Below are 14,760 nucleotides of genomic sequence, written 5' to 3'. Positions count from 1 at the left end.
TCTATGTATTGTTGAAAGTTTTTGTAAACTTAACGAATTAAAAATGTTATTTAAACGAGTTTTAAAATGTCTTCTTTTCCACTTAAGGTTGAAAATAGGTTTTGACCTTTAATTTTGGCTATTTTTCCTGTTGCTGAGAATGTAGGTCAGCAAAAGCACCTGTAGCAGTCCTAAACTATTCTATTCTAAGAGGGGTGTAACGTTAAATATTTCCATGGGGGATTAAATTTATCCTATTTTAAGAATTCTCTTTTGGTTAACTTGTGTATCCATGCTAATTCAAAGTATTTGGGACTATTTAAATCTGTTTTTACTGGGGGGGGGGGGTCAAATTTTTTTGGGCGGGAGGAAATTAAATTTATTGTATTCTAAGAATCTTCTCTTGGTTACCTAGTTTATCCGTGTTAATTCAAGGTAATTGATACCATTTAACTTTATATATACTTGGGGGAGGTTAGGACAACGTTTTACGTAGGGGAAGGAGGCGAGGCTGTTGAGAACACTAAAGGAGTAAAAGTCTGGTTTTGATTCATTATCTTATGAATGGTCGTGTCACAGGGGACCATAGTTTCACTGGCCTCCCCAAAAGGGATAATTTCTGTTCGTTTTAAGTTTAGCATTGCTCTTTACTTTCAGTTAAAAAAGCTTGTTTTTTCATTTAATTTCTGACCGTTTTTTGAACCATAAAAGGGAATCCCCTTCCATCTCTTTATAAATTATCCCTTAAAATCCCCCGGAAACTTTACTATTCATGAAAAATGTTCCCTATAGAAAATCTCCCTCCCCCGTAGAGAATTGCCCTCCCAAAATACCGTATATTTTCTCCTCCCTTCCTCCTCCACAGAAGGGTGTCTGTCTTTTTTGTAAAAAAAAGGCGTGCTGGAATTTTCCCTAGAAAAATGGCTTTCCTTTCTCACTCCACCTTCAGATTTCCTGAAAAAGTTGCTCAGAAATCAAGCTTCAGAACATTTGTTTTGTTAGTTAGTATTATTTATTGACAAATTTGATTTTGTACCGGTGTTGCGAGTCATCATGTGAAGAACTGCCAGTGTGACTGATTTGTCATGTGAGACTCTGGGACACTATTCAATAATCACACCACGTTTTAGAGCTGCCTTCTGAATCCATTGAAGCCTCATTGTTTATTACAATTAAGCAAGTGAAAGTTTATAAACATTGACAGACAACTAGCCTTGTACAAATTGCCTTTAGATTATATGGGTGTCTAGACGTGTTATCTTTAGAATCCCAAGGGTTTGTCAACAGCCTAATGAAGCTGATTTGAATAGGTTGGTGATATGGGGGAATTTGGCAATGTCTTCCCTACCGTTGTTGTCTTTATTTTAATGATCCGAATTGTTATTCCAGTCTTGTGTTGTGTAGTTCAACATTGTTTTTTCTTATTCTTTTTAATGATTTCTTGGAACCAGGAAATCTGTATTGAAATTTAAGAATAATAAATTCTTGGTTATCTCAATACTTACTTTTAAAGTGTGATTATTTAACCTCGCCAATTCTCAAGCCACGTTCTGATAGAAAACCAAAGTTGTCGTGTTTGTAGCGGCAGCTGCAACCTAGTAAAGAGCGAACCACAGCCCATAGTAATCAAAAGTTGAAGAATGTGTTTTCAAAAAAACTGTCTAGTGAGAAAAAATTGTCATTTGACACTTAATCAGGAATGGTAACTTTTGTTTCGGTTAATCTTAGAAGGAAAAGTTTATTGCAAAAGAAATTTACGGTGATTTCGAAAACGAGCCTGAAACCCCTTGAAAATGGCGTCAAATCGAAAAAAAGGGCAACATTGGGATCAGCATGGTCCAAAACCTTTCTTAGGATAATTACAGTCCCCCACTTTGAACAAAGGAAAATGTCTTTTTTGCGTCGGTAGCACTGATCTTTCGTCCTTTTTTCTTTTTTTTTCTAGAAGGACTAGGGGGTAGGCAGAGCATCATAAAGAGGTGCATAATAGCTCATTAGAAAGGGAATTCAATTTTTAAGGGCCTCTTTTAAGTGACAAAAAATAATAGAGCGCCTGTAGCCCCCCCCCCCTCCCTAGTCATTTTCTAGGCTCATTTTTTAAAGCATGTCCCGGCATGGTATCATGGTTGCAGCGGCAGCTGCAACCTAGTAAAGTGCGAACCACAGCCCATAGTAACCAAAAGTTACTATGGTAAAGTAAAAATTATTAAAAAACGGCAGTTATTTTGAAATAACTGCCTAGTGAAAAAAAATTGCCATCTGACACTGACTCAGCAACGTTAACTATTATTTTGGTTCGTCTTAAAAGTAAAAGCTTATTGCGAAAAGAATGTTATGGTGATTTTGAAAAAAGCCTCACACCCCTCGAAAATGGCGTCAGATAAAATAAAAAGTGTACCATTGGAATCAGCAAGGTCGAAAACTTTGTACAGGGAAATTACAATCCCCCTCCTTGAACAACAAGGAAAATCACTTTTTCATCGGTACCACTGATCTGTCTCCCGTTTTTTTTTTTTTTATTTTTTCAACAGACCTAGCGTGCTACCAAAACATCACAGAAATAAGATTAATCGATAGTTTTAAGCCTATTACTCATATCTAGGTGCTTTTTATCAATTTTACAATCCAAATGTGCCATATAGCACTAAAAACGACACTTTTGGTACCACTTCTTAATTGGAAGAGTTTGGAAGCATAAAATGGTACCATTGCAATAATTATGGCCCAAAGCCACTGGAGGTTTGTTATATCCCTCACATATACTTCCCCTCCAGACCCTCTTAGTAAGTTTCATAAATTGCCTAGTCATCTTAAAAGTAAAAGATTATTGCGAAAAAAAACTAACTAAAACTTTTCAACTAAAAATCCACCAAAAACTAAGCTTGAATGATCAACAGTTTTGAATTGAACCCTTAAACTTCACTCTGCGATGAAGCCTGTGTGCTACTTCTAATGGCGGTAATTTAGCGGAAAGGACGTTCTTGTCCCCTTAGTTTTTTGCCCCTGCCTAGGTTTTGAAAAACACCTTTTTTGGGTCATTTCATTGCAAAAGATACTTTTTCCATTAAAAAAAATGGGGGAAACAACCGAAAGTGCACTTTATGGGAATGTGCTATCAAGTCAAATTTATAAAAAGCGAATATGTATAAATATAAGCTGTTAAATGAGCTCTATACAAGAGTGAATTTCAAGCTATGATACAATAGCTATGAGCAATAGTCATTTCATTGCAAAAGATACTTTTTCCATTAAAAAGAAAATGGGGGAAACAACCGAAAGTGCACTTTATGGGAATGTGCTGTCAAGTCAAATTTATAAAAATCGATTAGGTATAAATATAAGCTGTTAAATGAGCTCTATACAAGAGTGAATTTCAAGCTATGATACAATAACTAAAGCTAGTTTATAGTCCTAATACTATCAAGATGGCTTTACTTCGAACTTGTGTACAAAGTAATCATGACATGTCCTTTTCAGAACCAAAACGAGAGCCAGTCATTGAACTGAGCCATTGTGCAGAAGTGATACCAAATTAAACGCAAAAAAAAAAAAAGTTAAATCCTAAAATGGATCATTGCTTTATCTTAAAAGGAATTGATTCTAAAAGGGATTGATAATATTTTGATTCCATAAAAAGTGTCCTTAATTCGTTTGCTTTTACTGTAGCAAAACTCCTATATTATATTGTGTTTTCAGTAAAGCGCTCGTTTTCTATAATCCTAAAAGCATAGGGAAACATAATTAGTTGGTTTATTTGTGCTAGTTTTATTAATATGTGTTAGATAGGTTGTGAAGTAATAATTTTTGTTTGTTTTAAGTTTCAACTACGCTGTTTACTTCCCTCGGAAAAACTTTGTTTTTTTAAATTAATCTCAAGCTAAAACGATCAAGCAACATCCCTAAATCCTAGCCGGCCTGCCAAAGCAAAATTTCCTGGTCTGTCCGAAAAATTCTAAAAAAAAATGCTCTTTTGAAATAATATATAATTTTTTTTTATAAAAGCACGTTTTCCCTGGAGTAGGAGGCTTTTGTTCATTTGAAACACGAATTTCTCGGTAGAAAAAATTAATTTTTCGGCTTGGATCCGAAAACTAAGCGAAGCCAATATTTGCACGCGTAAAGGCATGTTTTTCACCAGGTGACTTGAAATCCGACTGTCGAAATTAGGGCCTAGCTCCACGCAACAAGATCGGTTCGGATTGATACACCAGATATTTGATTCATACATGATTTAGGTGAAATTTTACGACCTACATCACTTATCCCAATGGGTAAGTTACATATCAGTGCAGATGGTGGATATGTGGGGATGGTGGGTCCCCTCTCAAACCTTTCTACGAAATCGGAAACTTCGAATAAAATATATATTCTAGGGTACTAGACCTTATAGAAAAAAAATCTTCTGATCTCCCTGTAAGACTCCTTGAACACAAGACTTGTGTGCAGCCATGGTTGCACACTAGGCTTTGTGCAACAGGAAGCAGGGACAGAAGACAACTTTGACAAGGCTTTGTGCAAGCAGAAAAAAAACATTTTGAAAAAAAAGAGACAGTTCAAGTATTTTATAAACCACACACAATAGGGGGAAACATACTGAACCAATCAATAGAGTTGGTTTTGTTTGAGGGGCTTGGATGTAAATATAACTTTCTAAAAACATGCACATAACGTGTTTTGAACTACTACAGCCGAAGTTTAAGGAACCGCCAAGATTTAAGAGGCTTGGAAAAAAGCCTTTGAATCACCATTATGTTTTTGTTTGCTCATTACTTTGGACATTTATCTGATCTGGGAATTCAGGTGCAGGGGCAAGTCTTAGAAGGGACAACTTTTTTGGGATAACTCTTTCGTGTATTAAAATGACAGCACAGTGGCATCAAATACGACGCCGTTTGCCAGGATCCTCTGATCTGGAGGTGCGTACACTTGTGTATGTGGGAGTTCGATAGTGTTCTAAAACAATGGTGGAAGATGACAAAAAAATTGAACTCACACGGATTGACATTAGGCTTTATATGCTATAAATTGGTGTTTGAATTTGTAGCTATATTTTTCCAGCAAAGTCATTGATCTGCATTTCCCAGTATTCAACCCCAGCAAAAGTTGGCGATGCAAACAAGACTTAAAGTAATCGATGTAATCATTTGAGTCAGACCCGCACACAGGATTTTTTTTAGGGGTGGGACAACAATAAAAATATTTTATAACTGGAATAAGAAGTACTCAGAAGTTCTGGAAAATTTAGGATTCGAAGCCCCCCCCCCTCCTGCGCACCTACCGGATTTGAATCGCTTTTCTTTATTTCTAGTTCAAAGGAACATAAGAGAGGATAATGTCAATTACAGTTTAATTTTTTTGATTCTCCGCTAAAACACGCTACTATTGTTTTCACTTTTTTGCTTTGCTTACGTTTTTGTTACGTTTATCGTATAGGAATAAACCCTTTCTTTCTTAAAAAAAAATCTCACTTTATTTTATAGCAGTAAAATGTCATTATAAAAATTATCACCTATTACAATTTCATACCTTGGAGTATAGAGTTTAAGTAGTTAAGGCTTTAGATTTGAAAACGCGAATCTCCGTAAATAATTCATTGTGGCTTAATACATTTTTTTAGCTTGATTTTTGTATACGCTTAATACCCGTTGCCGTACATGGTGCCATGAAAGAACTCTCAACATTATGTCGTGATGAATTCCTGACATCGTTTTTTCTTCTTGTTCTTCTGCGACCCACCGTTAGTTCTGTGTCACACAAATTTATTTGTCCATTTTGAAAAAAGATTAAAAATTGCCCTGTTTAAATTATCAGATAAACTTATTTGTCTGTCATATCCCAGTATGAAATCAGGGCTATTATGGGTTCCTTGGTACCCAAAGGTAAGCTTAAAGATCCTATTTAGATCTTGACTTATTCAGTTGTTCCCTAGCTTTTAATATTATAAGTGTGGACTCTGTGGTCACTCCAGGTTTTAATTACAACATTTGTTTGTCTGTTGGAAACTTAAAAAAAACTTTTTTCCGAAGCCAAGTTTTCCCAAGCACCTTTGTGCAAAATATTTAGCAACATGAATCTTCGAACATCCAAAGAATATATGGGTTGGAAGCCAGGAACCCGTCCTGGCCCCAGGTAACTCCTTGATGCTGGTTTTATTTATTAAACCAAACATTAGAAATGTTTCTTTTGAACACTCATCGTGGAATTTTATCGTTGTTAGTTGTTTTATTTATAAAAATGTTGTATATTATTTAAATTCACAATTCTAAAGGCTATTAACACTGTTGTAGGTTAGTCAAGTTTGTTTGGTGGTTTGAGGACTCTCAAAATGTGAATAACTGTATACCGTTTTTACCAAGACCTTATTTCAAGGCCGTAACCAGGAGAGGGGTGTTCGGACAAACTCTTTTCCGACTTGACAACATCCTTATAAACACATTTTCTTTGTGTTTTTTAAAGTTTTTTTTTGTGAAACTCCCTCCGAAAAATACTACCACACCCTCAAAAATGTCCTGAATACGCCCTTGCCTAATTTGTTTGCTTACTTTCTCAAAGCCCAGTTACCCAGACATTTGTGGAGGTATTAGGTCACATCTTTGATTTCCTTTCGCCAGTGTTTAATAGGTTCAGAAGCACTGAACCTATTGAAGATACAGAAGCATTGTATCTTTAGGATTTGGTTCTCCAACCATGTCTGCTTTGATCTTCCACATAGACGAGTCCCGTCTACTTTGTCTTTCAAAGAGATCTTTGGAAGCCTACAAGTATTCATTCTTAGCATTAGGGGCGTCAATTCTTGAAAATGTAAGGCTTTTTCATGAAATATAATGCAAGAATTTTTTTTCAATAAAGATACTTAAAAATATATTTTTTAAAATTTAGGAGGGAATCAAGGTAGGGACAATTGCCATCCTCTTCCCCAGATGGTGCTGCTTTTCACATGGCATGACGTCATTGCTATAGCGGTTCTTTTTTTTAATTTTTCGCAGTATTGTAAATATAATCGCTGAGAGGCCTTCTTGTCAAAATTGACCTTGCTAGGATGAAGATTTCCTTGCTAAGATGTTTTTGGAAACAGCGTGCTTTTCTTCTTCTTTTGTGGATTTCTTTCTTTGTACAATATTTTTTCTAAGGATACCGAATAAAGACTATCCATTTAAACCCCAGAAAGCAGGTAAATTCTATAAACAGTCCCGACCATTTTTTAAGGGGCCACATTTAGAGACCCTTCCCTGTTACGTATGCATTGGTAGGGTATTTTCCAAGTTACATTTATTGTGAATTACCAAAAACTGTCTCGGTACTTTTTTCTTATGGCCATCACACTCAAGATCTTGTATCAAACAGTTCGTGGCAACGCACTGTAAGTAAGGAGCGACCCTGCTCAATAGTAACCGAAACTCTAAAAAACGGAATTTTGATACCAATAGATACATTAGAAGAATCAGATTTTTATGCTTATTTCAAATATATAAGTGTCATCAAGTTTAGTCTTACCCATCAAAAGTTCTGCGCCTGAGAAATTTTTCCTTATTTTCGAAAAAAAGGGGGGGGGAACTCATAGAGATCAAAGAAACCTAATAAAACACCCGCCATTAGTTTACTCACGTTGTTGAGAACGACCATCGAGGTTATCATCTCCTATATGCCAAAACGTAACGTCCTGCGTTTTTTGCGAGGAGAAACGCCATAAACATGGTATTATTTGTTTGTTTTTGTTTTTTGGTTTTTTTTTGGTTTTTTTTGTGGGGTGATCGTATCGATCCAGTAGTCTTATAGCGTAGTGAGAGGGCTTAATCGAATGGACATTAAGAGTCCGTGGGTCCCTTTTAACTGAACAAAAAAATTGGAGGGCAACTTGGCCCCCTCTCATACTCATTTTTTCTCGAATTCACCCAATCAAAATTTTGAGATAGCCATTTTGTTCAGCATAGTCGAAAATCTAATTAATATGTCTTTGATGATGACTTAATCCTCCACAATACCCGGGGGAAGGGCTGCAAGTTATAAACTTTGCCCATTGTTTACATATAGTATTGGTTATTGGGAAGTATACAGGTGTTTTCAGGAGGAATTTTTTTCTAGTGGCGGGTTGGGGTCGGAGTAGGGGTCACGGGGGAGGATCTTTCCATGGAGGATATTTTCTTGGGGGAAAGAACATTTCCATGAAGTAGGCGCCAGATTTCCCAGCATTATTTAAAAAATAATCAGAAATTAAATAAAAAAAACAAGTTTTTTTCGACTGAAAATAAGGAGCAAAATTAAAACTTAAAACGAACAGAAATTATTACGTATATGAGAGGGTTCGCCCCCTAGTCAATACCTCGCTCTTTACGCTAAAGTTTGACTCTGTCTCACGACTTTATTTTTTAAAACAGTAAAAAACTTCAGCGTAAAGAGCGAGGCGTTGAGGAGGGGAAAGCTCCTTTCATATACGGAATAATTTCTGTTCGTTTTAAGTTTCAATGTCGCTTCTTACTTTCAGTTAAAAAACTTGTTTTTTTTAGTTAATCGCGAACATGAGACAATAACCGGTTTTCATGGTCTTTATACCAGACAATATTAGCTTTGGCTCGGTGGGAAACCACGTTGTAGCTATGTTTTAATTAGATATTTAGTTGGTATTTTGATTAGGCTTCGTTAGGTTAGTTTTGGTTATGCATTTAATATAATGCGGTCTGGGCAGGCCCCCTTCCATAATTCTGTGTTGTAGTTTTCATAATTTTGTTGATAAAGTATTATATTTTCATCATATTTTGTTTTATTTCATCAGCATTAACCAAACTTCACTTCTCGACAGAACTTTATGTCTGGCAAGACACAATTACCCATTCTGTTATCGGCGATCTAGGGGGGGGGGGGTTAAGAGATGTAACCCCCTCCCGAAATTTTGTCAGACGTAAAACAGAACAAAATGCATAGAAATAAATTTTCAATGTTTTTAATTTCTGTGTATCCCTCCCCTCTGAAAAAATCCTGGATACTGCCTTGTCAGTGATAAAAAGTAGCTACTTAGGCTACTATTGACTAGTTGAAACATTCATTTGCAATCTGTGTGTACTTTTCTTTCAGCATATTTTCTGTATTTTTTGTCCTTGTCTCAATTGTTCTGAGCCTAATAACGCTCATTTTTTTTAACTTTTAGTCACGTGAGCTGTCGACTGTTTTGAACTTGAAGCAAGAAAAAGCGGATGCAGTTGGTGCCAGTTCGACAAACTGTGAGTATTGATCTCCTTTTCTTTGTCATGTGACTATACCAATATTCTTTTCGCCTCGTCGCTTGTCCTGTCACCAAGCAAATCTTTAATACATTTCTCTTTCAGATTTAAGTAATTCCTTCATTTTGTGAGACTTTATTCAGGAGTACAATAGTTGGTTAAAAAATAAAAAAAGAATTAGATTTGATGAGGGTGATTACATCTCTTTTTGGATACTTGCCCAGTTTGGACGACCGACTTGATGAACAATTAGTCCTATACAGATTAGGTTTTGGCGCCAAATGGCTGGGCAAAGTCTGATAAAGTTCCCAGGTATTTGAGTTACTATTTTGCGGTTTTATTTTGTGGTCCTTGAGGGCAAGGTTCATGAGAGTTTTAGGCACATATTTTTTTAAAGGATTTCATAATGAGCAAAATTTTATCAAATCCAGTTTTAGAAATTCCATACGGAGTAGAAGAACGAAACGATGCATATGATTCTGCTCTATATTACAAAGGAGGCGGCTTCGCCTGCTTTTTAGCTTGCTCGCCTCCCTTAGACTAAAAAGCATACAGTTTGAAAAAAAAATGAATGAGCAAAAGAAATAAAAATTCTAAGAATAAATTTATTTATTTGAGTATTTTTCTGTTACACTATAGATTGAAAACTTGAATTACCAACCTCATTGTTCTCAAATTTTCATCATTTTCTATCTTTCTTTATCATTATTTTTATAATTCTTTATCATTCTTTTTATAAATTGTTGCCTCGTTCATGGATATCCGGATATAATCGGCCAAATTTTTATTTTGTTTTTGTTTTCATCATCAGGTTTCTCCTGAAAACTTTGGGGGAAAATCTTTGGATCCTTAAGTGACCGGGGAAAGTCTGAGACCTTCAGATAAAGTTTCTTTTTTCCAATGGAAGACCATGAAATTCAGTCAATATACGGAAGCAATGGCAAATCCACGTCCGTGGAAGAGTGGCCCCCTCCCCAAATACCTATTAAGCAAACATATCATTATCATTCTAGCCAACAACCTTACTCAAATCCGGATCCGCAAAGTAGGAAACAAAAGTTGTCCTTAGGGGAGGGCAGAGGAGTAGCTCTCCCTTCGCTGGAAAACCAAAATACGAATGCAACTCCCGATTTTGGGTTGTATTTAAAAGATATGAACTTTTCTGAAAAAAAAACTATTTGTATTTTGGTCCCATCCTTCTTTCTATCTAAAAAATCTTTGGGCTTTCGTGCTCAAAACTATGAAATAGTAATCTAAAAATTCGGTACTTTTGTAGAAAGCGGTAAGTACGTGAAAATTGAAGTTTCATCAATGCTAATGAAATAAAACAAAATAGGATGAAAATATAATAGTCCAGAAACAAATTTGGCCTATATATTTGCACATTGGGGGTGGGGGTAAAGCATAGCATATAGTAAATACGTAAACTAACCTACCTTTTAGTTCCCCTAAACCCCAAAAAACTAAAGTTTAAATACTGCTCCTGTAGTGAGAAACCCTTTGTAATGCCTATCTATATACCGCGTATCATATAAGTACCGGGTAATGCGTATCTGTTTTCGTAATACACTTACCGCTTTCTACATAAGTACCAAAAAAACTATAGAGGGAATTAGAACATTTCTGGTTTTTCGGTGGGGGAGGGGGAATCGTCCCATAATAAATCAATATCATTTCAGCAATACTTAAAAAGGCAGATATTTCCATGAAAAAATAACACTGATACATCCTTATATTCATTAGGGGGGTGGGGGTAAAGCATGGCATATACTATATACGTAACCTAGGTACCTTTTAGTCCCCCTGAAACCCCCAAAAATAAAGTTTAATTATAGTTCCCGCAGAGAAAACCCTTTTGTAATGTGTGATACCTTGGATGTGAAGGAAGATTTGTTTTTGTGAGGAGGAATTAGCACCAGTACTAAAAGGATTAAAAAATAATAAGGCTCCAGGTGCTAATAGGGTGGTAAATGAGTTTCTTAAATATGGTGGCTCTGAGGTTAGAAATAAGTTACTGTAGATTATGAATATGATTTTTGAAAAAGGGGAAGTACCTAAGGATTTTAGGAAAACCTTAATTAAGCCACTTTATAAGAAAGGTGATAAAAGTGAGTGTGGTAATTATCGAGGGATTACTCTGTTCTCCGTAGGTAGTAAATTACTTAGTAATATAATACTTTTTAGACTGAGAGGTGCCGTAGACAAAGCTTCAAGAAAAGAACTCTGCGGTTTAAGAAGAGGTAGAAGATGTGTCAACCATATTTTCACTCTTAGGCTAATAATTGAGAAGTGCCTGAGTTATCAAACACCTTTGGTCCTCAGTTTTATAAATTATGAGCAAGCATTCGATTCTGTGGATAGAAGAGCTTTAGTAAAGGTTTTATCCTTGTATGATCTACCAAACAAACACATTAAAGTGACTAGTGCTATGTACGAGAATAACACTGCTGCGGTTAAGGTAGGAAATGAGGTTAGCAGCTGGTTTTGAATTAAATCAGGAGTTAAGCAGGGTTGCGTTCTATCCCCCTTTATATGGATTATTTTGATGGACTTTGTTTTAAGGAGCACAGGAAAGACAATGGGAGGCCACGGAGTCAAATGGGGAGAAAAAAGTCTCCTGGACTTGGATTATGCTGATGATTTAAGCATCCTAGATGAAAGTGTGAGCAAAATGAATGAAGTTTTAGAGGTTTTGCGAGTTCAGGGTGCTAGAATTGGTTTGAAAATTAATGTTAGTAAGACTAAATAACTAAGGCTATGAATAAGTGAAGATGAAAAGGTGACGTTGGGTAATGAAAAGATTTATCAGGTGGGCAGCTTCACTTGCCTTGGTAGTATTATTAGTAAAGATGGTGGGAGCAGTGAAGATGTTAGAAGTAGAATAACCAAGGCCCGGGATGCTTTTTCACAGTTGAAAAAAGTTTGGAAGAATAGGTAGATAAGTCTGCAAACCAAGATTAGAACATTAGAAGCCAAAGTAATAACAGTGGTCAAATATGGTACTGATTTATGGGCTCTCCGAAAAGTGGATGAAGATTTGCTGAATTTTTTCCAGAGAAATTGCTTAAGGATTGTTCTGGGTACCCGGCCGACTGACCGTATTTCAAACAATAGGCTATACGAAAAATGTGGTTCAATACCGCTCTCTAGGGCTATAATGAAAGAAAGGTTGAGGTGGCTAGGGCACGTTATGCGGATGAAGGATGACGGATTGCCGAAGATTTTTCTTTTCGGCCAACCGTCTAGGGATAAACGGAAAGCAGGTCGTCCCCGTCTGGGGTGGGAGGACGTCATAAAAAAAGATTTAAAGGAAATGGGAACTTCGTTGGCGGGTGTAAAAAGGGAGACTTTAAATAGATTGGGGTGGAGGAGGATCGTGCGTAGCTGTGTTGGCCTCAGGCGGCTTGCTGCTGCGGTGACTTGTTAGTAGTAGTACTAGTAGTAGTAGTCGTATCTTTATATAGCGTCTCATATAAGTATCGGGTAATCTGTGTCTGTTTTTCTTAATAGACTTACCGCTTTCTGCAAAAGTACCAAAAATTCTGTCAAGATCTCTGTGCAAAAACTACTCACCAAGACGGTGCCAAATTAAATTGGAATAAGAGTAATGTCAATCACATTCATAAGGTATTTGCACTGGTTTCTTTTGCAGAAACTACTGAACTTTGATCTTTGTGGTTCGTTTTGCAAAAGTTGACGGGGTTTGCCAAGAAATTTCTCATTTTAGTAAATTTTTTTTGTTTTCGGCAATTATCTCGAACACATGCAAAGCATTTTCTTCGCAAATATTGTATTCAAACGAGATGGATTTTGTAATTTATTGCGATTATCCTCAGACATGGGCTATGAAAACATCGTCTAATGTACCTTATTTAAGCCATTGTTTTGTTGTTGTTGTTTTTTTCAACATTGTAACCTGGTATATTAGATTTGGCTAATTTTTTGTGAGGAAGAAAAAGAAGAACTTCACTAGCTTCTAAATATCCTTGCAGCTGGCATTGTTTGATGTAATTTATTGTTGTTCTGTTTTTTCTTGCATTTATATGAATCTCAACCACAAAAGGGTAATTTTCTCTCGAAATTCTAGACCTGCCATAGTATCCAGAGGTAGTTTAGATCCAATGTGACATATTTTATTGGCTTTAGGGGAATGGGAGGCAAAGAATATTTCTTGGGGAGGGGAAGAGATTGCTCGAAAAGCCTATTATAGCCATATTAATGGAGTTTTTCCCTTTTTGATGCTTCCCTTATTGTGACATTTTATGTATTATTGTGATAATATATATATATATATATATATATATACATATATATATATTATATATATATATATATATATATATATATATATATATATATATATGTATAACAATAAATGCTTAAAATGTGAGCAACTTTGTTTAGATATTGAGTCATATAAATATTAATATAATTGTTCAAAAATGGGTATGTATTGGTCACGGATATTCACGGTCACTTTTTGTATTGGTCACGGATATTAAACATTGAAGAACAAGAATAGAAGTCGTTTCTTTAGAATGTCAATTCAAATGCCAGTAACATAAAAAAGTAGACTATCCATTGTGAGTTTCCAAACTGTATGTTTCCCTAATGTTGCTATATTGAATATTTCTCTTACTTAAACAAAAATAGCAGCGATTTATAAATACTCAATTTTTTGCAGTTTAGCTAGAAAAACTGGAACTTTTTTTTGAAGAATTTTAGGAAATGTATTTAGTTCTGACAACTGCGATAGGCTCACTTAAAAAACAATGTGATTATGTGTTGAAGTCAAATCAAGAAATAAAAAAAATACGCTAACCAAGTATTATATCCAAAAAGTAACAAAATAGAGCTTATTTGAACAAGTCAAATATTAAAAAAATAAAAAAAATCGAAAAACCCGTAACATCATGATATTATCGAATGTGGGAGTACTTTGGCCCAAATCGTAAGAAGCAATGTAATTTTACGATTTTCCTGTATTTTAATATAAAATACTAGTTTCTTTTACTGTTGACGAATCATCTCCCCCTTGAATGTGACTCCTAAAAATACATTTTTGAACATGTCCGAGGAAATCTGATTATGAGGTTCTTATGTATTATTCAGTACACACTCGACAATTTGGATCTAGAGGAATATACCGAAATATGATGAAAATATAATACTTTAGTAACAGAATTGTGGATGCTACAACGAAGAATTATGGTAGGGGGCCGCGCAGAACACATCATATTAAACACCTAATCTAACACAACCTAAGTACCAAACCCAACCTTAATACCATCTTTATATAAAAAAATATATAATAAAAATATACTTATAACCTAGATTTAAACTGAGCATATGCTAATTTTCTTCGAATACTGATAGGTATAAACCGGTTATTATCTGATTTGTAGATCGAAATTATCGACTGTTTACTGAATAATACACAAGTACCGATTATGATTTTTGGCTTCCGAAGGATGCCTTTTTTCGTATTTGTGTAAAATATCTGGACTTTTGAACATTTTTGCTACTTTTTGTAATTTTTTCTTGAAATGAAACCGATTGCCACTTT

At 35.4% G+C, this 14,760-nt stretch overlaps 1 protein-coding gene across 1 annotated transcript in view; it reads left to right on the top strand.

Moving 5' to 3' along the window:
* LOC148950770 (ski oncogene-like) overlaps positions 1-14,760 on the top strand; it is a 182,352-nt gene that overhangs the window by 88,605 nt on the left and 78,987 nt on the right. The window contains exon 5 of the mRNA XM_089090443.1: positions 9,122-9,194. Within this exon, the coding sequence (XP_088946569.1) occupies positions 9,122-9,194 (73 nt within the window). The remainder of the gene's footprint in view (positions 1-9,121; positions 9,195-14,760) is intronic.

This window comes from Artemia sp. Qi Xiang Cuo, chromosome 6, assembly GCF_049724085.1.
Source record: "Artemia sp. Qi Xiang Cuo chromosome 6, ASM4972408v1, whole genome shotgun sequence".
Classification (NCBI taxonomy): domain Eukaryota; kingdom Metazoa; phylum Arthropoda; class Branchiopoda; order Anostraca; family Artemiidae; genus Artemia; species Artemia sp. Qi Xiang Cuo.
This window is presented reverse-complemented; position numbering and strand designations above follow the sequence as displayed.